Raw genomic sequence first — 19636 nt, 5'->3', positions numbered from 1 at the left:
ATGCAGCTTCGTCGAATCTATATGCCGGCACAGACCAACACAAACTTTAAGAAGATGAAACAGACTATAACTGCATTCAGTACGTGCGATGGCTGATCTTGGTTGTCAACCTGACTACATCAGCTGAAACCCAGGCAGTTGGGCATGTCTGTAATGATTGGGTCATTTGGGTTGGGAAGCCCCACCCTGAGTCTGGGACACACCTTCCGGTGTGTAGCCCACATTGAAAGTCATGAAGGAAGGGCGATTTTGCTTTTTGCCTGCTTGCCGTCACTCTCACTGGTAAGCTCATCTCCGCTGGTGCCGAGCCTTTCCCCCACTGGTATTAGAACCCACCACTTCTTTGGGATTCTGACTGAGATGGAAGACCAACAGCTCTCTAGGATTCCTCCAGGACTCCAGCACTGGATTGAGACTGCTGAGCTCACTAGCCTTGTGTGAACAACTGGATTCTTGGTTTTTCTGGGAGTGGACAGACACTGTTAGACTAACCACGCTAATAAACCCTCTTTTAACATATAGATATTATTTTGTCAGTTCTGTTCCTCTAGAGAACCCTGACTGACACTGTATGGCTTCAGATAACAATGAAACTAAGGTTGAAATCAAGAATAAATGAAATTATACATCTTTTAAAAAATCTACAGGCCAAAGAGTCTCAAGAGGAGTGAGAAACTCTTCTACAATGAACTAAGTGAAAGAGTAACACATCAAAGCTTCTAATATAGGAGTTCTTAGAAAGGGATTCCATTGTTTATAACAAAAAGAAGGGCGTGGGGGCTGGAGAGATGGCTCAGTGGTTAAGAGCGCTGGCTGCTCTTCGGAAGGATGCAGATTCAGTTCCCAGCACCTGCATGGCAGCTCGCTACCATCTCTAACTCCAGTTCCAGGGAATCCGCTGTCCTCTTCTGACCTCTGCGGGCATTGAATGAGTGTGGTGCCCAGACACACATGCAGGCAAAACACCCACACACATAAAAACAAAATAAACCTTTAAAAAGTAAATAAATAGAAGTAAAGGAAGTTAACTTGGCTTTAACTACTTTTGTCTGCGTTCTACTACAGTACCAAACGCAAACCCACTTGAGAAGAGGAACGGCTTGTTTTGTCTCCCTGTCACGAAGGTTTCAGTCATGGTTGGTTTTCCTGGTACTTTGGAGCTATGGTAAGTCGGCAGAAGTATGTGGTAACAGAAGTCCTAGCCTCCTAGACAGAAGAAAAGGGGGGAGGATAAGGCTAGGGTCCTCTGTCCGTGTCAAGGAATTGCCTCCAGTGGCTGGACCTTTCCAGGAGACTCCATATCTTAGGTTCAGCCAGCTCCCAGTAGTACTACATGCTGGAGACTAAGCCTCTAATGTATTTCCTTCATGTGTTCATCTGTTGGTGGACACCTAAGCTGACAGTATAACTTGGCTGTTGTGAACAGTACCACCGCACTGTTGTGCAAGTATCTCTGTATATGTCGACATAGATTCCTTTCAGTATACACCCAGTAGTGCACACCTGGATCACATGGCGTGTCTCAGCTTAGTTGTTAGAAACCCCATCTGTGGTTTCAGTAGTGACTGAACTAAATCCATTTCCACCAGCAGCAAACAAGGTGTTGCTCTTCATCCTCACAAGCGTTTGCTGTTTGTTTTCTTGACAGCCTTTCTGACTGGGGCGAGTTGGAATCTCAATGCAGCTTCCCGCGGCGTTTCCCTGGTGACTAAGGATGTCGAACAATTTTCTACACATTTATTGGCCATCTGTACTTACTATTTGGGAAACTGTCTGATTTGCCTGCCTGTGTACTGGTTGGATTGTTTTCCTTTTAATGTTTATTTTTGAGTTCTCTATGTATGTGGGATACTCATCTCCAGGAAGATGAGTCACTGACAACTGATCCCACATTCTGGAGCCCATTTTTCCTTTGATAATAGTTTCCTTTGCTGCACAGAATCCTTTCAATTTCATGAATCCCATTTATCAATTCTTGTTATTATTTCTTGGGCTATTAGAGTCCTTTTCAGAAAGTTCTTGCCTACCTTGAAGTGTTTCCCTCTAGTACTTACAAAGGTTCAGGTCTTATATTAAAGCCTTTGATCTGCTTTGAATAGATTTTTGTACAGATAGAAAAATGGGAGTCTAGTTTTGTTCTCCTACCGATGTCCAGCTTTCTCAACACCATGTGTTAAGAAAGATCTCTTTCCTTGGGTGCCGTAGTAGTTAATCTTGTCAACTTGATGACATCTGGAAACAGCTAAGAGACACACCTTTGGGTGGATCTGTGAGGGAATTTCCAGAAAAAAATTAAGAGAGACGACCCTTCCTTAGAGTGAGTGGCACTTTCCAGCAGGTTGCCCAGATGACGCCTGAGGAAAAAGGAATGATGCCTGCCTTCATTTTTTTAAAAAATTGTTTAATTTATTCTTTGACAATTTCAAACATGTATACAATGTATTTTGATCATATTCAGTCTCTATCTTAGTTTGCTTTCTGCTGTTGTGATAAAGACCATGACCAAAAGCAACTCCACAGTCCATCCTTGAGGGAAATCAGGGCAGGAACTCAAGGCAGGAACCTGAGGGCAGGAAGCATAGGCCATGGAGGAGTACTGCTCACTGGCCTGCTGCCCATGGTTTGCTCCACCTGTTTGCTTTGCTTTGCTGCTGCTGCTGCTGCTCCTCCTCCTCCTCCTCCTCCTCCTCCTCCTCCTCCCCCCGCTTCTTCTTCAGTGTTTTTGAGACAGTGACAATCTATTTAGCTCTAGAACTCACTGTGTAGACCAGGCTGGCCTTAAACTCACAGAGACCCTCATGTCTCTACCTCCAGAGTGCTGGTATTAAAGGCGTGTGCCACCATGCCCAGATCAGCCTTCCTTCTTATATAACCCAGGACCACCTGCCCACGGGTGGCACCAGCCACAGTATGCTGGGTCCTCCCATGTCAATTATTAATCAAGAAAATGTCTCCACAGACTTGGCCAATCTAACAGAGACATTTTTCTCAGTTGAGATACTGTCTTCCTGGATGATTCTAGCTTGTATCAAGTTGACAAAAAAAAAAGCAAAACAAAGCAAATGAAATAAAACTAACCCCCTGCCCCAGTGTCCCCCCTCCCATCTCTTTCCCACTGGATACATTCTTCTTCCTCACACCCCTTCCTACTTTCATGATTTTTCTTTTATATTTATTCTTTGAAATTTTCATACTTGTATACAATGTATTTTGATCATATCTATCCCAATATTTTTTTATACCCCACTGAATTTAACTAGGTTTGCTTGATGTACATGGAGGTAAAGTTACTTACTGGCTCATGGACTGCTCACTGTCAGCTACACCCCTGAAGAATGACTCTCCCTCCCCAGCAGCCATCAATCACCAATGGCCCTCAGGTAGGGGTGGAGTCTCATAAGCCCCTCCCCTATCCATGGTGGAGTGCTAACAGGCTCAATCTTGTTCTGTGAGTTTGTGAGTATAATGGCCATCTCATGCCCAGAAGACAGCATTTTAGAGCACTCTCCCCATCCTCCACTTCTTACATCCTTCCTACTACCTCTTCCATGTTTCCTGAGCCGGTGGGAGGAAACATTATATAGCTGTCCCATTTAGAGCTGGGCACTTAACAATCACTTTTTCTCAGTGCTTTGACAAGCCAAGAGTCTTGTATTACTTGCTATATTAATTAATGACTGTCCACTCCAAAAAAAAAAAAAAGAAGCATCTTTGACTGTGGTTATAAACATGAACATTTAGGAGGCAGTTGGACAATATGTCCATTTCACAAAACAGCAATATCAGCTTTCCTCCTGAGCCCATACCTTCTCTAACAATGGGCTTTTGACCAAGTTTACAATATCAGGCACGAATTCTCTCCTGTGGAGCAGACCTGGAATCCAATAAGAAAGTGGCTGGTTACTTCCATAACCGTCATGCCACTATCACACCTTAGGCACCTCTCATACACCATAACCAATAGAAGGTTAGTATTGTAGCATGTGGAGCTCAATGCTAGGTAATAGTATTGGGGTTTTTTCTCCCTCAGTGGCCTGCGTAGCACCTTCCAGCACTATAAAAGCTAACTGACAGGGAAGAAGTTTCCAAATCAGTTTCAGCTTCATTTCTCTATGTCCTGAAACCAAAGTGAGTTGTCTTCAGAAAAAGGATCTCATTATCTAGCGGCAGTGGGCAACCAAGACCAATAGCAATACACTGAATAGTTTGGGGCAGGGTGCTCTGGATAATTCCTGACCAGCAACTCATAGGAAGGCATCCCATGACTGGACCCGAGATTTTCTTTTGTTTTGTTTTGATTTGATTATGCCATGTCTTCTGAGAATAGCACTGTACCCATGCAGGTATCTTTACTCACTCTTTTGTTTGCTATTATATTACTTAACTAGTTTACGAAGTAGTAGGTTTCCATAAGATTTTTTCATACACCCTTAATTTTGGTTAATCCCCTTTATTCCCATTTCTCTGTGTGTGTGTGTGTGTGTGTGTGTGTGTGTGTGTGTGTGTGTGCCTACAGAGTCAAAAGAGGGCATTGGATTCCTCAGAGATATAGTTACAGACAATTGAGCCACTCAGTGTGGTTACTGGGAACCAAGCTCAGGTCCTCTGAATGTGTAGCCCACTTAAATATTTTGTTTTTGTTTTTGTTTTTGTTTTTCGAGACAGGGTTTCTCTGTGTAGCTTTGCGCCTTTCCTGGGACTCACTTGGTAGCCCAGGCTGGCCTCGAACTCACAGAGATCCGCCTGGCTCTGCCTCCCGAGTGCTGGGATTAAAGGCGTGCGCCACCACCGCCCGGCACTAAATATTTTTTTTAAATATTTCATATAACATGTGTTTTGTCTGTGTGTATGTGTTTGTAGCATGTGGGTGCCTGGTGCCCACAGAGGGCAAGAGAAGGTGTTAAATTCCCCTGGGACTGGGGTTGCAGATGGTTGTGAGTCACCATGTGGATACTGGGAATTGAACCTGAATCTTCTAGAAGAGCAACAAGCACTCCTAACCACTGATCCAACTCTCCAACCCACTTAAATCTTTTTTTTTTAATTTTAGATTAATGTATTTTATATGTATGGGTGTTTGCCTGCATGTATGTCCATGCACCAAATGTATGCTTGGTGCCCATGGAGGTCAGAAGAGGGCACTGGATCAGCTGGAACTAGAGCTACAGATGACTGTGGTCCACCACGTAGGTGCCAGGAACCAAACCTGGCTCCTCTGTAAGAGCAGTGGTGTTTTTAACCACTGACCATCTCTCCAGCTGCCCCACCTGAGCTCAACACGGTATTGCTCCCTCTCCTAACACGTATTCTCCTACCCTCCAAGGCACCTTCCCCTCAGCCCCTCTCATGGGTCCTTCCTAACCTCCTGACCTCTACAGAGACTCCAAATAAACACACAAACCTAAAAACGTGAAGCTAGGATCCACATATGAGAGAGAGAACATCTAGAGCTTGTCTTTCTGGGCCTTGGTTACATCCCTCAGTATATTTTCTAGTTCCATCTATTTTTCTGAAAATTTTATTTTTCTGTCTTTTTTAGTTGGTAGATATTTTATAACTACTTCCAATCTATTACTTGTTATAAACCTAATAAGTTGTTTATATCCCCTTGTTTTAATTTTGGTAGAGCATGTGTGCCTAGAAATGTATCTATTTCTTCTATACTTCCCAATTTATTGGAATATAGCTCTTCAAGGTATGGTCTGATGATCTTCTTTATTTCATTAGTATCTATTGTAATGTCTTACCTTTGACATCTGCTTTTTTCAGTTTGGGTCTTCTCCTTTTCTTAAGCTCTCTGTGTGTGTGTGTGTGTGTGTGTGTGTGTGTGTGTGTGTGTGTGTGTGTATTTGCTTATGTGTGCTGGTGTGCTGGTGCCTACAGAGTCAGAATAGGACACTGAATTCTTTAGAGCTGTACTTACAGACAGCTGGGAACCACACTCGGGTCCTCTGAATAGGTAGCATGTGCTCTAACCACTGAGCTGTCTCTCTAGCCCCTCCCACTTTCTTTTGGTCAGTGTAGCTAAAAGTTTGTCAGTTTTCTTTTGTATTTTATGTTAATTTTTATTAAGAGCTTTTAAATTAAAATATTATTATATCACTCCTCCCTTTCCTTACCCCCTCGTCCCATGTGCCCCCTCCCTCTCAAATTGTTGGCCTCCTTTTCTTTAGTTAATACTATTACATACTTATGTACATAAAATATACCTTCAGAGTCCATTTAGTGTGGCTTGGGTATACATGACCAGTTGGTATTGGATAACCAACTAGGGGCTGATCCCTGGGAGAGGCTAATCCTCCCTCTCTCGGTAGTCTTTAGTTGCCTGTGGTTCTCTGTCTAGGGGTGGGGCCCATGAGATCTCCTTCTTCTGAGTTAGCACATTTACTGACATTGTCGTTGCCCAGGTCTTGTTTAGGCAGCCTTATTGTCAAGGTGTCATGGATGCAGCTTCCCTGTCGTGTATAGGAGACACAATCTCACAGCACTCACAGACTTCCTCATCCTTCGGTTCTTACAATCTTCCCACCCCCTCATCCAAAATATTCCCTAAGCCTTAGGTCTAGGAGTGGTACTGTAGATGCTTCTGTTAGGGCTGGGCTCTCCGTGATCCACTGGTCTTCGCACTATGTCCAGTTGTGTTTTTCTGCCATGGTTTCCCTTTGCTATTGCTGTGGCCTTTGGTTACTTCTCGGAAGTCAACACCATGTACTTTGGACACAAGACCCAGAAGATTTTAGCTGAATCTAGCCTGAAAGTCTCCTTCCTGTGGTCCAGCTTTTATGACACCAGAAAGTATTATGTAAATTGCCAAAGGAGAGACACAGTCAGTGACCCTATCCATCTGTGATGCCTACAAACTGTAACAATGATCAGTGTGGCAAGATATCCCTAAAGGTGTAACAGTGGCACTCATATCATATTAGTAACCAACGCTATCTAATTGGACTTAAGGTCCACTCAGTAGGAGGGAAATTGTGCCTGGTAGGAGAAACCTAACCAACTACCCAGGATTAGGGAGGATATGGATCTTAGAAGAGAAGCTGCTGCCACCACTTTACCAGACCAGCATACTTCCTAACTGCATTCTACACTTGTCCTTATACCCACAGATAAATGTCTCTGTCACTCCTCCTCATCAAAGAATCTTCTCTTTGCAGCAAATGGAAACCACTGGAGAAAACTACAACTTGTCCATTTTCTTTGCCTTTTCAAAGAATCAACTCTGTTTCATTAATTCTTTTATATATTTTTTCATTTCATTTATGTCTTCTCTGACCTTTTTTCTATCTACTGATTTTGAGTTTGGCTTGATTTTGGTTTTCTAGGATCTTGAGACACATCATTAATTTATTTATTGGGATCTTTCTAACTATTTAACTTAGGCATTTATAGCTATACACTTAGAACTGCTTTCATTGCATCCCATAGGTTCTAGTATGCGTTTGACATCATTCATTTCTAAGAATTTTGAAATTTTACTCCTGGTTTCTTCAATGGCCCATTCTCCACTCAACAGTGTGTTGTTCAATCTCCATGAGTTTATATATATTTTTTGTGTTTTCTTTTGATATAGATTTCTAGTTTTAATCCATTGTAATTATATATAAGAAATGAAATTATTTTAATATTTTTGTAATTGCTAAGACTTGCTTTGTGTCCCAAAAATGTGATCTGGTTTTTTGAGGGTATTTCATGGGCTGTTAGGAAGAATATGCATTCTGTAGCCTTTGGGTAGAATATTTTATAGACGGCTGTTAAGTCCATTTGATCCATAATGTCATACAACTGTGATGTATGTATGTATGTACTTATTTATTGCCTGTATGACTTGTCAGAATTGGTCTTAAAGTATTATTATGTTGAGGTCAGTCTGTGCCATTACAACCAGCAGTGTCTGTTTTGTGAAAATGCATAGACCAGTACTCAATACATACATCTTCAGAATTGTTCTGTGCTCATAATGGAGTGTTGTAGTCGGAAGGTTTCTCTGGTCCTGCCTGGCCCCATGGTCCCTCCTGGCCACAGTCCCACAGCCATTTATAAAATAACTACTCAGAGGCTTATATTAATTACTAATTGCATGGCCTATGGCAGGCTTTTTGCTAGATAGCTCTTATAACTTAACCCATTTCTATTTATCTATAAGTTGCCACGTGGCTGTGGCTTATCAGTATTTTCACATCTTGCTTCTCCTGGCAGCAGCTGACAGCATCTCCCCTCTCCTCTTCCTCTCTCTCCAGTTAAAATGTATCGCCTAACCTTATTCTGCCTCACCATTGGCCAGCTTTATTTATCAACCAATCAGAGCAACATATATTCACAGCATACAGAAAGACATCCCACAGCACTTCCCCTTTTCTGTCTAATCAAAAAGGGAGGTTTTAATTTTAACATAGTAAAATTACATATAACAAAATAGTTATCAAACAAGAATTACAGTTATAATATCTAGTTTATTTATATTTGGCAAAGTTAAAGAAAATATTCTATCTATCCTGTATTTGCGAGTCTAAAGTTTTATATCTAATTTATCTTTTATCATAAGGAAAATTATAATTATAACTCTCTAGTCTTCAACTCCATCAAAGACCCCAGAAGGATATAATATTACCTAAGTAAATAGGAAGTGCATTGTAAGTAACTTCCAAAAATCTAGAATGACAGAGATAGCTAGCTGCCTGGACAGTCACCCAAAGTTCCTCTTCAATGTTGGGGCATCTGTCTTCAGCCCATAAGCCTAGAGTCTCTCAGTCATGTTTCCCTGTGTCCTGTAGAATATCTGGCAGTCTCCTCTGTGAAACAGGAACCTGAAGGACCATTTCGCCTTGTTTTGGCAAATTTAGTGGTCATTTTTCCATGGGTCCTACATGTCCAGTTTATACAACATATTATCAGCAGTCCAGGCAAGAGCAGTTTCTTGCCCAAATGGCTACTTTTGCCGAGAAGAAGATAAACTCCATATAGAGTGTCTTCAGTGCCCATCTTCCTCTTGGAAGTAAATCAGTGCTGCCAGGAGCAGTCATGTCTCACTGTCCATAAAGTCTAAGTTTTTAAAACATTTTCAATGACATATTTTGTAAGTCTTTAAAGTGTTTGAAGATTACCTACCTAATTGAAATATACCTTTATACACCTAAAAAACTTAAATAACATGATTATAAGTTTGATCATCCTAGATGATGATTAATCTGTATTTCTTGATTATATATTACAATTTCAAATGAGCTGCATAAACATAATACCTTTAAAAAGGTAGAAATATACATACAGTATAACAAAATTAACTTTAAATTTCTATCAATAAACTAAAATTCATAACAATGTAAAACATTTTAAACAAGTTGTTGCTCTTTAAAAGTAATTCAATAATCTACCTTTTCATCCTATCATATCTGTAGCCTACATTTCTATATCATAACCCCCTTGCTTCTTTTAGAGAGAGATTGACTATGACCAATAACAATTTGCAACCAACAATCTAAACAAAGACAAACATCCAAAATCTATTTTTTGGGAATGCGGGTGTAGTGTTCTAGGCTACTTCATGTTGATTGAGGGTGCTGGTAGTCTTATGGGGACATAAAGGAAATTTTAGGATTATGGTCAAGTCCTGACTGGAGTAGTCTGTGAGGCCGTATTCTCTGAGCCAGTTGTCTGGATGTTGGATCATCTGGAGACCTCTCAGGGGGTCTTGGCTGATCAAACCATATTAGCTTAGAAGTAATCCATAGGTTCTCATCTTCTGTGAAAACAAAAGCAGAACCTCTTTTCCAAAGCAACATATCCTTAGACATAAATTTTGAAGTCAAGATACCTTTAAAATATATATATATATAGGTTTAACTCGGCAGCCTTTACAATCAAATATCTTTCTGTAGTTAAAAATCCCAAAGATAATATAATCCAGACTCTCTGTGTGATTTCCATCTTTATGTGGCTCATTTTTTATATTACTTTTAACGTTGGCCAAACAGCTTTATTTATCAACCAATCAGAACAACACATATTCATAGCATACACAAAGACGTCCCACAGCAGAGTGTTCCCATTATCAATATGAAGCGATCTTCTTTCTCTTTTTCTTCTGTGTTTTGAAACAGGGCCTCACTGTGTAGCCCTGGCTGGCCTGGAATTCACCTTGTAGACCAGGTTGACTTTGAACTCATAGGAATCCTCCTGCCTCTGTCTCCTGAGTGCTGGGATTACAGGCATTGTGGGGTCCTGCCCCATCAAGAACTTAGGACTCTTGAGAAGGGACGACCTGGAACCAAGGAAAGGTAAGGGGGCTGCTCCCCCCAACCCCCCTATCCGCCCCCCCAACCCCCCTATCCGCCCCCCCAACCCCCCCATCCGCCCCCCCAACCTGCCGTTCCCCAGCCTCCCTTTCTCCCAGAAGACAATCAGACACAGTGGGGAGCCAAGTCAAGCAAGGACTCGTTTATTTAAAAACAACAAGCTCTTTTAAAGCATAAAGAGAACAAGGCTGGGGTTGGGGGTAGATGTCCCATTGGGCCAGTCAGCTTAAGGGTTACCCAATCATGCGCCTAGTCTCCAGTATTTACAGTGTTGTCCATAAGGGAATCATGCACTGACATCATCTTTCTTGACCTGAAGCTCCAATCATATCTTTTTGTGTTCTACCCTCTACGCTTTCCCTCGGGGCCACCATTACTAGCACCTGGCTCCATACCCCCTCCCCAAATCTGGCCAAAGGTCATTCAGTTCTCATGTTGCCACCACCACCCACCCAAGGCTTCCTAATGCTAGCCAGCTCACCACCAGTTCCTAACCACCAACGACCAGACAACTCAGAGAACGTATATTTCTCGTTTTTGACTCTAAAAAAATAACTTGACAGTAACAGGCTGTACACTGTACACAGTGTCAGGGTTCCAATAACCCCACCATTCCAAACACAACACTATACTCCTCAGATACCATCCTTTAGCTCCTCTTAAAATCCTAGAAAAAGCCGGGCGGTGGTGGCGCACGCCTTTAATCCCAGCACTCGGGAGGCAGAGCCAGGCGGATCTCTGTGAGTTCGAGGCCAGCCTGGACTACCAAGTGAGTTCCAGGAAAGGCGCAAAACTACACAGAGAAACCCTGTCTCGAAAAAAAAAAAAAAAATCCTAGAAAAAAAAATGCCCCCACGATGTTGGAGAGACCAAGACAAGGGGATTACCACTACCAGACATCAGAGGCTTATGGCACTAAAGATATAGGTTGGGGGAGGGGACTCTTAGCTGCCTTTGCCCAGCTCTGTTTCACAAATCCAGCGGTACAGCCTCTGGCAGACATCATCATTCCAACGGCCATCGTCGTCAGAGAAGTGGGCACAATCCTCACCTCCTCCTAGCCCATGTCCATGCCAGTTATCTGGCTGCAGTGGCTTCCAGTTCCTGAAAACAAATGGCTCTGAGCTCCAGGAGATCAGGCCCTTAGCCATGTTACCAGAAGCTCCCCCCAAATCCCCAGGGTCACCCACTAAAAAGATAGGACAGTCCCAGGTAGAGGGAGCAAGCTGTAGGCAGCACGTACTTGAATCCTTTGTCATAGTCAGTCCCATCCACCCATCTCCAGGGTCCATTTTGGTCCGTTAGGCCCATCCAGGTGTGCACAGGGCCCTTGTGGTCATGGATAAATTTCTGAGGAGGAAAATGAAAGGGGGGGGGGAATAACTTCTCCTTCTAACAGACAACCCCCAGGGGTGCCCATCGAGGCCACACCTGCTCCTCCAGGGAGTTGACCACCACCAGGTGAGAACTCTGCAGTCCACAGTACTTGTCAGCCTCAGACCATGACTTCCCAGATTGAGAGAACCAGTAGCAGCTGCCCTCATGCTCTATCCAGTGAAGGGGGCAGCAGGCTGTTTTGGAGCCTAAGAGGCACCAGAGAGGGTACAGAGGCTGAGGGGGGGCACAGTGTAACATCAGCCATAAACTACAGAGACCTACACCCATCATCGTCCTCACCGTTGTTCTTGAGGCTGGCCAGCTCACAGGACAGGGTCTTCAGGTCCTTGCCCAGCTGTTGGATGCTCTCCATTATCTCAGACAGACCTTGGACACACAGATGAAGTGAGAACTGTGCTCTCCTGCAACATCTGCTTGGTGAGTTCCTGGTGCTCAGATGGCCTGCACGGGGCCCAGTCTAGGAACTCCACACACTGCACACACTCACACCTCCTCCCAGGGTGCAGGAAACCCAGGTCTAACCTGTTTTGAATGCCTGTTCCTTCTTCTCCACCATGCTCTCCAGAGAAGAAACATTCTGTCTCAAGCCTCGGCCTGGAAGACGACGGTTCAGCACCAGGAACCCGCTTTCGCCCACACCCTCTGCACACTCTCAGAGACCAGGGCCTCTCACCTGCCAGCAGTTCCTGCCTGTGGTCATCCACCTCCACTTTCAGAGAGCTGATCCTCTCTTGCAGGCTGTCACCTGCAGAACAAGGACTGGAGCTCAGGACTCTGTCCTCTGCACCCAGCCCACTCCTGCCCAGAACCCGGTCACAGCCCAGCTCACCCCTGGAGGTCAGGGCCTGGAGTTCAGCCTTCATGTCGGAGGTGATGTTGTCTAGACTGGCTCTCAGGGTGCCTAGGTCCCTCCTTAACTGGGAATCTGATGAGAGGGACAGAATGATCAGAACCAAAGTCGCTCAGTCCCCTCTGGGCCAGCGCTAAGCTGGGCACTCTGTACACAGAGTAGCACTCCGATCACAGAGCCCAGTGGGGCAGGCACCACTGTTACCCAGTATTACACATGAGTAAACTGAGGCTTAGGAGGTGAGGTAATGTGACTGTGTAACCCAAGCACAATAGTGAGTGACATGGCCAGCAGCCATCCCCATCACGGTCCATGTCCCCACAGTGTCCCCACCATTGTTCCCATCTACTACCCACTCAGGTCACTGTCCATTACGCTTCTCTGGCTATTAACCTTATCGTCACCACGGCCCTCACTGCTGTCCTAAGTGCCCTCTGTGCCCATCACTGCCTCCATTCACCCTGCCCCCCACACTGTCCTGGGACCCCTCACTGCTGTCCTAAGTGCCCTCTGTGCCCATCACTACCTCCATTCACCCTGCCCCCCACACTGTCCTGGGACCCCTCACTGCTGTCCTAAGTGCCCTCTGTGCCCATCACTGCCTCCATTCACCCTGCCCCCCACACTGTCCTGGGACCCCTCACTGCTGTCCTAAGTGCCCTCTGTGCCCATCACTGCCTCCATTCACCCTGCCCCCTCCATAGCTCTGAGACCCCTCACTGCTGTCCTAAGTGCCCTCTGTGCCCATCACTGCCTCCATTCACCCTGCCCCCCACACTGTCCTGGGACCCCTCACTGCTGTCCTAAGTGCCCTCTGTGCCCATCACTGCCTCCAGTCACCCTGCCCCCCACACTGTCCTGGGACCCCTCACTGCTGTCCTAAGTGCCCTCTGTGCCCATCACTGCCTCCATTCACCCTGCCCCCCACACTGTCCTGGGACCCCTCACTGCTGTCCTAAGTGCCCTCTGTGCCCATCACTGCCTCCATTCACCCTGCCCCCCACACTGTCCTGGGACCCCTCACTGCTGTCCTAAGTGCCCTCTGTGCCCATCACTGCCTCCATTCACCCTGCCCCCACACTGTCCTGGGACCCCTCACTGCTGTCCTAAGTGCCCTCTGTGCCCATCACTGCCTCCATTCACCCTGCTCCCCCACACAGCCCTGACTCCTCTCCTCCCTGGCAGCCTGAGGGCACCCACTTTGGGATCCAATCACAGAGATGACCACCAGCAGCAGGAAGCCAAGGCCCAGGGAGAAGAGGAGGAGGCCGGTCCAAGAGAAGATATTCCGCAAGAAGGACTTGGGGGGAGCCGCTGAAAGAGAAGAGGGTGTGAGGTTAAATGGTCTAGAGCAGCTGCTCTCAACCTGTGGGTTACAACCCCTTTGGGGGTCCCATATCAGATATCCTGCATATCAGATATCCTGCATATCAGATATCTCCATAATGATTCATAACAGTAGCAAAATTCCAGTTATGAAGTAGCAATGAAATAATTTTATGGTTGGGGGGTCACCACCATGACATGAAGAACTGTATTACAAGGTTACAGCGTTAGGAAGATTGAGAATCACTGCTCCAGAGTGTGTCAGATATAGGAGGTGTGGACTCCAGGGGCCTTATTTAGGGGTGATTGTTTGGTCCCGGTAATGCTGTAAGAGGGAAAGGCTAAGAAGGATTGGGGTGGGGGTACTCCAGCCTCTCACCTCTCATGACCCAACAGAAGTCTCCCCTACTGTCCGGGCTCAGGTTCACAAGTGTGGGAATGCACAGACGTTAAGCACACACAGACAGGGCTCTGTGAGGCCTTACCTCCGAGTTGGAGTAACACAAGGAGACAGAGGTAGCTGGGGACAGCCAGGCCATTATCAGGCCCTTAGCCTCTGCATGACTGTGTGAGCCAAGGGTGAGCTTCTCCCAACCCAACTACCCACTGCCATCCCCTCGTGTACCCACAGTGCACAGCCGCGATCCCCTCCCACAAAGCACAGGAAGTCAGAAAACTCCAGGTCACTCTTCCTGTCCCAGTCTCTCCGAGGACCGCGTATGTGCAATGTAACGGCTTCGGAGTGGGACTGAGCTCACTGAGGCATGGTGAGAAACAACAGCAGAAACTCTGATAGACATACTCAGAGCGCACTCAGGAGACTCCGTTCCTCCTTTCCTCTTACCTGTTCCAGTCTCCTGGGTTTTCTCCTCATTCCCCAAGTTCTGGAAGTTTTCATACGTCATTGTCTTGTTTGGACAAACACACACTTCTGGGGCTCTCAGGACTGAAATGGAGAGACCAGGGTTCAATTTGGGGTGCAAATGGTTCTAAGAATGAGGCAAGAAGTGGGGTGGAGCCGAGGACAAAGCTGGGGCTGCAGTGAGGTATTGCAGTGGAGAATGAGCCCAGGTTACCACAAGGGTGGAGGTAGGCATGAGTTTGCAGCTGAGTCGAGACATGACGTCAGCATCGCATCAGCCTTTGAGGAGCAGTGGAGCCTGGCGCTGAATTTGGAGGTAGAATTGGAGCTAAGGGCGTACAACTCTGTGCTGCCTGTCTTGTGCAGCATCAGCCAGAGTGAGAAAGCATTTGAAAGACGACAATGTGCTGGCGTTTTTTGTTTGTTTGATCATTGTTTTTGGTTTGTTTGTTTGCTTGTTTCTGAAACAGGGTTTCTCTGTGTATCCCTGACTGTCCTGGATCTCGCTCTGTAAACCAGGCTAGCTCCAACTCAGAGATCCACCTGCCTCTGCCTCCCGAGTGCTGGGATTAAAGGTGTGTACCACCACCGCCAGGTAACATACTGTTTCTTTAGGGCCAAAGGATGCCTTTCCTGACACATTCTGAACACACAAATGCCCTCAAACACTCTAACTTCCAAAGGTCATGTGTAGAAAGTCTTTCTTCCCCATTTACTTTGAGAAACCTGGTATACTCTCTCTCTCTCTCTCTCTCTCTCTCTCTCTCTCTCTCTCTCTCTCTCTCAATAAATTCATTCATTCATTCATTCATTCGTTTTATATCCTGGTAGAAGTTTCTCCTCCCTCCTCTCCTCCCAGTTCCTCCTCCCATTCTCTTTCTGTTTCCATCCCTCAATCCACTCCTCCTCCGCTTCTGTTCAGGAAAGGGCAGGTCTCCCATGAGTATCAACAAAACATGACCTACCAAGTTGCAGTAAGACTAAACACCTCCCCATGTATTAAGGCTGGGCAGGGTGACCCGTGTGGGGAGTAAGGTCCCAAAAGCCAGTAAATGAGTCGGAGACAGCCCCTGTCCCCTCTGTTAGGAATCCTACAAGAGGACCAAGCTACACAACTGTAACATATATGCAGAGTGCCTAGGTCTGTCCCTGCAGGCTCCCTGGTTGTCGGTTCAGTCTCTGTGATCCCTATGAGCTGCCCTTGACCCTTCTGGCTCCTACACTCCTTTCTCCCCCTCTTCTTCGGGACTCTCCAAACTCTGCCTAATGTCTGACTGTGGGTCTGCATCTGTTTCCATCTGATGACAGTTGGGCTAGACATCAATCTGGTCACAGGAGATGTGGCCAGTTCAGGCGGCATATCCACTATTGCTAGGAGTCTTAGCTGGGGTCATTCCTGGGAGATTCCCTTTCGCCGGGTTTTTACCTGACCCAGAAATGTGCGCCCCCCCCCCATTTCCAGTGGCCTCTTTCAGTACTCTCTCCCTCTGTGGTCTCCCCCGTCCCCACCACCAGAACCTGATCGCTCATGCTCCCATCCCCATTCACCCTCAGTCCACTCACAAACTGTCTTCTATTTCCCCTTTCCAGGGAGATCCCAGCATCCCCCCTTGAACCCTCCTTGTTACCTAGTCCCTCTGGGTCTGGGGATTGTAGCCTGCTTATCCTTTACTTACAGCTAATATCCACTTATGAGTGAGTACATACTATGTTTGTCTTTCTGGGTCTGGGTTACCTCACTCAGGATGATTTTTTTCTAGTTCCATCCATCTGCCTTCAAATTTTCTGACATCCTTGTTTTTAACAGCTGAGTAATACTCCATTGTGTAAATGAACCACATTTTCTTTATTTATTCCTCAGTTGAGGAACATCTAGGTTGTTTCCAGGTTCTGGTTATTACAAATAAAGCTACTATAAATGTAGTTGAGCACATGTCCTTGTAGTATGATTGAACATCCTTTTGGTATATTCCCAAGAGCAGCATAGCTAGGTCTTGTGGTAGGTTGATTCTCAGTTTTCTGAGAAACCGCCATACTGACTTCCAAAGTGGCTGTACAAGTTTGCACTCCCACCAGCAATGGAGGAGTGTTCCCCTTACTCCACATCCTCTCCAGTATTAAGCATTCTGATAGATGTAAGATAGAATCTCAGAGTCATTTTGATTTGCATTTCCCTGATGGCTAAGGATGTTGAACATCTCCTTAAGTGTTCTTGGCCATTTGAGATTCTTTGGTTGTGAATTCTTTGCTTAGATCTGTACTCCATTTTTAAAATTGGATGATTTAGTTTGTTGATGTCTAGTTTCTTGAATTCTTTATATATTTTAGAAATCAGCCCTCTGTTGGATGTGGGGTTGGTGAAGATCTTTTCCCATTCTGTAGGCTGCCATTTTGCCCTATTGACAGTGTTCTTTGCCTTACAGAAGCTTTCTCTCTTTAAGGATACTACAGACCAAAGAAAACTGATTTTATCTAGCCCATCACTTAAAAATCATAGGAAATCAGGAAGGGGGTTGCTATTGTTTATCATGCATTTACTGTTTGTGCGTATATAAGCACACATGTAGCATGGTACACACATGGAAGCCAGAGGATAATTAATAGGAGTTGGTTCTCTCCTTCACATTGTGGGTTCCAGGAACTGAACTCAAGTCAAGCTTGGCAACAAGCTCCTTTACCCATAAGCTGTCTTACTAGCCCAACAACTTGTTTTTGTTCTTTCAATAATACCTATCAATATCTCAATAATCAATTTGACCGTTTGGAATACACTGTCTTCAGAACCTTTCTTAGCATTTTCATGGCCACCTATGAATAATTCTAATTTTTTTTATGTGTAGAAAGAACAAAGAGCAAATTTTCATGATGGTTTATGATTCAAAGATATAAAATATAAATAACTTAGAACTTAGCACTCCAAAGGAAAATTTCAGCAAAGTCATACTGTTCTTTGAAGAACTTGTTCTTGTGTCTCATGTTGAGACACTCCCATCAGTGCCCAGTCAGCAGCCTAGAAGGAATCGAGCCTAAGCTTCCAATAAAACTGCAAGTAAAACAGAACTGAGTCTGGGTGATTTGGGCAAGACTTGTGTGAAGAGTCAAATTGGATCTGGGGTTGAAACAAGTTAGAGTTAAGGTAGCAGCTGGGGTTGGGACTGGGGTAAGGGCCTATGAGGGCACTCAATCAGTCAAGTGATGGCCGTGCACGTGTGCAAACCTAAGTTCAACCCCCGGAACCCAGGGGGAAAGCTGGGCAAAGGCTGGAGAGATGGCATGTAGCATTCTTGCAGGTCACCTCAGCTCCCACACTGGGCAGCTCACAACGGCCCCATGACTCCAGCTCCAGAGAGGTTCAGCTCCTCTGGCCTCGGAGGGGACCTGCACTCACATGCACACACTCACATACAGAGACACACATGTACATAGAACTCAAGTAATAAGTACAGTTTATAAAAGGAAGAAAGAGAAGTCTAGGCATGGTGTCATGCTAGGCACGGCCTCCTGTTTGCAATCCCAGTGCTAGGGACACAGAGACAGCTGGGTCCCTGAAGCTTGCTGCCAGGTCAGCCCAGCCTCGTCAGCAAGTTCCAGGTCAGTCAGAGACCCTGTCTCAAAACACAAACAAACAACAACCACAAAAATCCCAATGTGTGACCGGGGAGATGGCTCGGCGGATAAAGTGCTTGTTGTACAAGTGTGGGGACCCGACTTCGGATCCCTAGCACCAGGTAAAGGCTGGTTGTAGTGACACACTTTTGAGACCCCAGAGCTTGTGGGAGTGCAGCAGACACAGATCATAAGAACTCACTGGCAGATGGACTAGCCCAAACAACCAGCTTCAGATTCAGTGAGAGAATGTGTCTTAAAATAGGCATGCACCTGTACACATAGTGCACACACATGCACACACACACACACACACACACACACACACACACTCTCACAGTATAAATATCTCCTGAAGAATTCCAGCTATGGTTGTTCTTTGCCCTCCACACACTTGTGCACACATATATACATACTCCTACACACACATGAGCAAGTGTATTTCAGGTTGGAACTGTAGTTTCAATCTAGAATATCTCCAAAGTCTGTTAAGCAAAGAGCTGAGATTAGGGCCGAGGCTAGAGTTAGTGTGAAAATCAGGTGAGAAGGGGCCAAGGATGGGCCTGAATTTGAGTCTTCGTCCGACTAGGAATTGTGGGTTCAAACTAGGATCCAGTGAAGGGGGGCAGTCCCAAGTCTCACACAAGCCCTTCCTATGCCTGCACACTTCCTTCCACCCAAGGTCTAGAGTCTGTCCCTCCTTGTATCCCTAACACATTCCCTGTCCCACTGGTCGCCCTGGCGACCCCAGCCCGGTTACCTGTGTGAAGTCTGGAGACGGTGACTCTCGGCTTCCCTGGGCAGCAGTGACCAGGGGTGGGAAGTCGGTCAGAATGGAGAACTATATCCCAGAGGGTTGATGTGGGAGGGACCAAGCAGAAGTCACAGACGTGTCAGAGCTCATCTAGTCCTTTGTGTCTGAAAGTCCAATGGTCTGTTTGGGGAACACCCAATTTTTCTCAACTTGTAACAGTAAACATTGAATTGGAACTTGAGTGTTTGTGGAGATTGTGGAAGTGAGGTAAAAGACAAGATTCAGCAACATCTTCCAGGGTATGCCTTCCTCTGTTTCTCTTTCTTGAAGCTCCTATAACTTCCTCATTTTTCACTAAGGGAAGAGGGATTACAACGAGGGACAGTCTATTTTTCTTCTCCTAGGTCTCTCATCTTCATTTGCTTCCTGCCCATGCCCAAGACACTATGAATTTTGGTGTCTGTCACTGAACTCCACAGGAGTTCATTCACTATTCACTCTGCAGAGTCAAAACCCGATCTGACTCCCTGGCACCTGAGGAC

At 45.6% G+C, this 19636-nt stretch overlaps 1 protein-coding gene across 1 annotated transcript; it reads right to left on the bottom strand.

The window, feature by feature from the left end:
* Positions 1-11132: 11132 nt before the first annotated feature.
* On the bottom strand, positions 11133-19202 carry LOC131917304 (C-type lectin domain family 10 member A-like). The gene is made up of 10 exons (XM_059271046.1): positions 19101-19202; positions 14717-14818; positions 13747-13860; positions 12526-12621; positions 12370-12441; positions 12219-12290; positions 11976-12062; positions 11730-11881; positions 11542-11648; positions 11133-11402 (listed from the first exon to the last, which is right to left on the bottom strand). The coding sequence occupies exons 2-10, from the start codon at positions 14775-14777 to the stop codon at positions 11243-11245; spliced, it is 921 nt and encodes a 306-aa protein (XP_059127029.1). The 5' UTR covers positions 14778-14818; positions 19101-19202; the 3' UTR covers positions 11133-11242.
* Between the last annotated feature and the right edge of the window lie 434 nt (positions 19203-19636).

Source organism: Peromyscus eremicus, chromosome 8a, assembly GCF_949786415.1.
Source record: "Peromyscus eremicus chromosome 8a, PerEre_H2_v1, whole genome shotgun sequence".
Lineage (NCBI taxonomy): Eukaryota > Metazoa > Chordata > Mammalia > Rodentia > Cricetidae > Peromyscus > Peromyscus eremicus.
Note: the sequence above shows the minus strand (reverse complement) of the source record. Positions and strands in the feature narration are given on the sequence as shown.